General features: G+C 54.9%; 1 protein-coding gene across 2 annotated transcripts in view; it reads left to right on the forward strand.

Moving 5' to 3' along the window:
* Window positions 1-2,228, forward strand: part of DMBX1 (diencephalon/mesencephalon homeobox 1) — a 7,412-nt gene extending 5,184 nt beyond the window's left edge. For both annotated transcript variants that reach the window (XM_027837916.1, XM_027837915.1), the window contains exons 3-4: window positions 242-608; window positions 1,687-2,228. In XM_027837916.1, the coding sequence (XP_027693717.1) occupies window positions 242-608; window positions 1,687-2,228 (909 nt within the window). The remainder of the gene's footprint in view (window positions 1-241; window positions 609-1,686) is intronic.
* The last annotated feature ends 3,914 nt before the right edge of the window (window positions 2,229-6,142 follow it).

Consider the following 6,142-nt stretch of genomic DNA (forward strand, 5'->3'; position numbering starts at 1 on the left):
CCCTGCCCTGATTTCTGCTTACTAGACCCCATGCGCGCTCTCTCTCCCTCTCTCTCTCTCTATCTCTCTCTCACTCTCTCTCTCACCCTTTTCTCTCTCTCACACCCCCTCTTTCTCTCTCTCTCACACACACATACACACATACATTTTATGTCTTCCGTCTCTGCTCCCACTTCCATTCTTCTCCCCGATGGCCTGCTCACCTCTTCTCTCTCTTCTCTCCCTCCCTCTCCTCTGCAAGGTATGGTTCAAGAACCGAAGGGCCAAGTTCCGTAAGAAGCAGCGTAGCCTGCAGAAGGAGCAGCTTCAGAAACAGAAGGAAGCCGAGGGCGGGCACGGGGAGGGCAAAGCTGAAGTCCCCAACCCAGATGGCCAGGCTCCTGTCCTGCCTGAGTCTGAGCAGTCCTGTACTCTGCCCGGCGAGCCCTCCGCTGAGCTACATCTGACCCTGTCTGAGCAATCAGCTGGTGAGTCAGCCCCTGAGGACCAGGCTGACCGGGAGGAGGAGGAGGAGGAGGCTCGGGGAGCCATTGAGCAAAGCAAGACTGAAAAGAGTCCAGGCCTGGAGGGCAGGGGCTTCAGCTGCAAGAGGAGCAGCCCCAAAGCAGGTGAGGCCCTGGCGGGGCAGGAGGAACTGCAGGGAATAGGTCCCCGTTTGAGAGGGATGCTTCCCGGGGCCTCCGTAGGAGAGCTCTCGGGGCTGAGGCTGTTCGAGAATGCGTGAGGCCCATTGCTGGGGAGGCAGCATCAGAGGGGAGGGTGAATCAGTGATTACATTGTCGAGGGTACAGTGGACATTGGGAGAATTATCTTCGTATCAGAAGAAACTGTATATGAGAGCACATGGAATATCAGAGAACGCGGGGTGTCAGTGGAAATTGTACGAGAGGGAAAAATGAGAGAGAACCTGGGCAAGGGAAAGGATGGTGTTGTAAGAGACGACCTACGACAGCCCGCAATGTATCAGGGGAGACAAGCTATCAAAGCAGACAGTGCATCAGGAGGGGATTATTTGTCAGAGTAGACAGCGTATTTCTTCGGTGAGAGGGGAGGAGGAATACACCTTCTCAGGGGAGAAAGTATCGGAGGAGGCACTGTGTTTGAAAAGACAGTTTGTCTGTCAGAGGAAACGGGCTATTGGCAAAGACAATGTATCAGAGCAGACAGGCAGGCTGTTCGAGGAAAGCGTATTGAAGGAAAGAAGGTATCGCTGTTAGATGAGAAGGCGGCTGGGAGGAGACAGAGTATCTTGCAGTGTGATGTAACAGAGGAGATCATCGCTCAGAGGAAACGTTACTTGGAAGAAACAATGTATCAGGGAGACAATCTGGGAGACGCGGTACCAGAAAGTGTACGAAGGGAGACTATGTAGGGAGACCGCATCTTGGAAACAATGTAGCAGAGAAGACTTTTGCGGGTAAATACATTGTCGAAGGGGTCAGAGGAAGCAGCTAGTGTATCCCTCCACCCCTCAAGCCCCCACCCCTGCCCGGCCACTCCCCACACCCCGCTCAGGCCAGAATCCTGCCTCTCCAGCCCCCGGGCTGCCCGGGAGGTTAGCGATCTGCCTGTCACTCTGGGAGGCATCGGAGAGCCGGGCTGAGGGAAGGGGCAAGTTTCCAGGTGGTCAGCCGTGGGAGCTGCTTCGTGGTGGTTAACGGGCCTCCTTCACGGCTGTTCTTTCAGACTCACCAGGCGGCACGGCCTCAGGCCCCCTGCCGCCTCAGACCTCGGGCGCTGGGGCTGGCGGGGGCGGCGGCAGCGTCCTGGGGCCCTCACACTCCTACTCGTCCTCGCCGCTCAGCCTCTTCCGCCTGCAGGAGCAGTTCCGCCAGCACATGGCAGCCACCAACAACCTGGTGCATTACTCGTCCTTCGAGGTGGGCGGCCCGCCGCCTCCAGCTGCAGCCGCTGCCGCCGCCGCCGCCGCCGCCGCCGCCGCGGCCGTCCCCTACCTGGGCGTCAACATGGCACCGCTGGGCTCTCTCCACTGCCAGTCCTACTACCAGTCGCTGTCAGCCGCGGCTGCCGCGGCCCACCCGGGCGTGTGGGGCTCTCCGCTGCTTCCCGCGGCCCCGCCGCCGCCGCCGCCGCCCCCAGCCGCCGCGGCCGCAGCAGCAGCCGCCGCCTCGGCCGCGCTGAACAGTAAGACCAGCAGCATTGAGAGCCTGCGGCTTCGGGCCAAGCAGCACGCGGCCTCCCTGGGACTGGACACGCTGCCCAACTGAGCGGCGCGTCCCCAGGAAGGCCTGCTTCCCGTCCTGGCCCATCCCTCGCCCCCCACCCCACCCCTAGCCGGCCCGCAGCCCCTCTCCTGGGCCCAGGGCCCGGCCCAGACTCAGCCCAGACCTAGCCAGGGCAAGCGGACCAACCTTTCCCCGTCCATGTCCTCCCAGGCGGTCCCATAGACCTCATCCTGGTCCGGAAGAGACGGACCCCCAGGGCCTGGGTGGACTGCAGCTCTATCCAGACCACGCCCCCCTTCCGGGGGTCCAGGGCCAGGTCCACTCCTCAACCCTCTACCCTAGACGCAGCCCGGGGAGGCAGTCCTCCCCCTCCCCAATTCCTTCCTGGCGCTGCCACCATCAGCGCCAGGACGATACCCGCCTCCTTGCCGTGGGGGGCGAGGGTGAAGGCTACACCTGCTGCACCCTTGCATGGCCCTGGGAGGGAGCTGGTGTGGGGTGGAGGGAAGGAAATCTGTCTTTCCCCTTTGAACTCAACTTCCCCCACTCTCCACCCCTGACAGCCCTAGAGGAGCAACAGTCTCCCACCTTGACCCCATCTCCCTCTCTTCGTAACTGGATGTGTGGAATGTGATACAAATATAAATATATAAAGCTATATTTTCAGTTTCCCCACCCCTCCCGCCATTCCTCTCCCGTTTCCTTTCCCCGCTTCACCATCGTTCCCCAGGGTTGGCTCCCCGTCCCTCTGGCTCTACGTGTCTGCCTTCTCGGCTGTGTCTCGCTGTGGTGTCCGTCCCACTCCTGGTCCTCACTCCCCTCTCTTCGGGTCCTTTCTGTCCCCTGCTAAGGTCCCACAGTCATGTCCACCTGGCATCAGGCAACTCGGTCCTGCCCTCACCTCCTTTCTCTGCCTCCACTCTTTTCGTTTTCTCTCATGTCTATTTCTCCCCCCACCTTTCTGTCTCCTTATCTCTCCATCTCTCTCCCTCTATCTCTGCCTCGACCTCCCTCTATTTTTCTCAGTAGTAGACTCTCACAGCCGGAAGGGACTGAAGCAGTCATACAGTACCATATGGACAGAAGGAGAATTCTTGGGCTCCAGAGCTGCAGTGGTCATGTTACCTTTGTTTGAAGACCTCCAGGAACAGGGAGCTCCCTACCTCCAGGGGCAGCTCACGCCACTATGGGATAGCTCTTTCTTCCCTGTCTGTTTCTCGAAGTCCTATCTCTCCCCCCCCCCCCCCCGCCTTTTTCTTCTCAGCCTCTGTGTTTCCCTCTTGGTCTCTCTCCTTCATTCTCTTCTCCTCTCACCCACCTCACCACCCACTTCCTCAGTTTCCCCGTATGGCAAATGTGGTCCTACCTGCCTGTGTTGGTGCCCCTCCTCCCAACTGTTAAGCTTCATTTTGTTTATGCTTGCGCTATTTTTTGGATTATCCCCTCCTTCCAACCTACTCCCATCCCCCCAGCCAGGGTCGTTAGCCCAGCCCACCCCCATCCTACCTCCTGAAAACCTAACCCCTGGTGTGACTGTGGTATTGGAAAGGACAACTAAGCAGGAGAAAAAAAATGGCCAATCCTGAGAAAGCCATGCTTCTCTTGGTTAATTCTCCAGAGCAGGAAGTAGTGGTGAAGTCACTCCCTGTGTCTCAAACAGAATTCTAGAGTGTCGGAGTTGAAAGGGACCTTAAAGATCATTTCTTCTAACCCTTCCATCTTACAGATGGGAAGGCTGAGACCCAGAGAAAATAAGGGGCTTGTCCAAAGGTCACATGTTGTCAAAACTGAAAGGAACCTTAGAGAACATTAGCTTCATTTCACCCATGGTTAGAATGGGGCCCAGGGATGTTAAGGGGCATGAACCAAGGCCATGTAGGACTTCCTCCCCAGAGCAGGCTGAGCTATTATTCTCAGCTTATGGGGCAGGGGGTGGTGTCTTGGAATGAGGTATGACAGGCGCTGATTTTGTTTGAAGTGGGGTTGGGTGGGCAGGGACTAGATACCAGCCTGATAAGAACTAATTTGACTCAGCTCAACCAATAAGGCCCAGGGCCCTTCCTGTTCTTCTCTAACCCCTAGGACAGAGAAGCACACATGCTCAGAAGGCCTGGGTGACCATGGGCAGAGATACCTTACTGGACTGAAGAGCAGGTAACCTACAGTTCTAAGATCTAGGATCTCCCTGAGAATGAGAATGGGTCTAAGATTGGAGGATAAAGGAGGTTTCTTGTTCTCAGAACTAAGGAACCCACTTTCCCAGTTAAGGGGAGGAAGTATCAAAAAGCAGGAAAACAAATTGATCCTGTCCCCAAAACTAGATGGCAACAGTCCCCCACACCTTATAGGGGTGGGGATTGTAAATGTTTGTTTGGATAGCTATTATCCCCAAACAGGGAATTTAGGTATCTCCTGCAATGAAGGGAAAAGTCAACTGCTTTCATGAGAGCTTCTGCCCTATTTACTAGAGGACAAGGAAGAGGGAAAACAGAAGCTTGACTTCCAGCTCCTGCTTCAGGAAGGGTCTGTTGTCCACCAGAGACCAGCTGAACCAGCACTTACACAGCTCCAGTGATGCTAAGCTGGGTCTGGGGGTGTGGAGTTCTCTCTGGCTTTGAGACTTACTCATTGTGTGACCCTGGCAGCTTTCTCCCCCCAGCTCTTGGCCTCCTGTGGAATAAATGGAAGATCTTCTATCTTAATGATAAGCCTTTAGTTAGAAAGATGAGCAATCAGCCCTAGAAACAGAAAGCTAACTAGAAGCACAATTCGTTGGTTTGAAGACAGATGGAGCTGGGTTTTTGGCCTTGAGACATATGCATCACATTATGTGCATCCCAACCTGATAGGATGCTGATGGGGACTGGACTCTCTCAGACCAAGGTGTGAGTGTTTCCCTGCAGAAGAAAACTTTTGAACTAGGTCCCTACCTCCCTAGACGCTCCTTGACTATCAGGGACCCTACTCTGAGGCTCAGCCTTTCCCAGACTTCAGGGATCTGGCTCTGGCTTGCTTGGGAGCACCTCTACCCTGTCTGGCCATAGACTCTGCTGGAATTAGTCAGTCACCATGGCATCATGCAAAAGGCACTGAATTTGGAGTCAGAGGGCCTGCGTGGGAATCCCAGCTCTGAGTGACTTTGAATATGCCCCTTTCCCTTTCCAGGCCTCAGTATTTTCCTGCATGAAAGAAAGGAATTGGGCTAAATAGTCCCTCAAGTTCCTTCTGTCTCTAAAGCTGATGATCCTCTCATATTACCCTGCTGATCCACAAAGCTTATCAGGAATCCTAGAGTCAGACCTCAAAGGCCTCTTCCCTTTGCCTCTCTTCCCATCTCAACTTCCCTCAAATGGGAATCTCCCTTCTGGGCCCAGAGCCCTGGAAGCCTTTGAATTTCTCCTCCCTAACCATTCTATCAAAGGCCAGCAGAGAGTCTGGGTCTGGGGAAATGTTTCTCAACCATATTCCTCTCACTTGCCAGGGAGTGGCTGAATTGGCCCCTCCCCCCTTGGAATAATGAGAGATGGAGTGACCATGGTTTAGTGGTTTGGGATAGGATTGTTGACTTCACTTTATCCAGAGCTGATGTTGCCAAATGTGTATTACCCAGGATGCCTCAATTTCTTCCCCCTTTCCCTTCCTATCTTAACTTTAGTAGTTCCTAAGGCCTGTTCCAAATCTCTCAGCAGAAGGAAGTTTGGGAAGGGAAAGAGGCTTGGTTGGGGCCCCTGGGGGGGGGGAGAATCTGTGCCTATGGGGAAGATGAGAGATAAAGAGACAGAATGGTGGGGGAGCTGCTTCATCTGTCCTCATGCCCCTTGATTGGTCAAGGGTGGGGTTACCCCTATGACTCATAGGAAGAGAACTTAGATCAGGGATCCTTACCCTCTCATCCCCAAGGGATTCATGGATAAATTTCAGAGGGTCTGGGAACTTGTATGGGAAAAAATACATCT

The sequence above is a fragment of the Vombatus ursinus genome, unplaced genomic scaffold, assembly GCF_900497805.2.
Source record: "Vombatus ursinus unplaced genomic scaffold, bare-nosed wombat genome assembly UNPS02014825.1, whole genome shotgun sequence".
NCBI lineage: Eukaryota > Metazoa > Chordata > Mammalia > Diprotodontia > Vombatidae > Vombatus > Vombatus ursinus.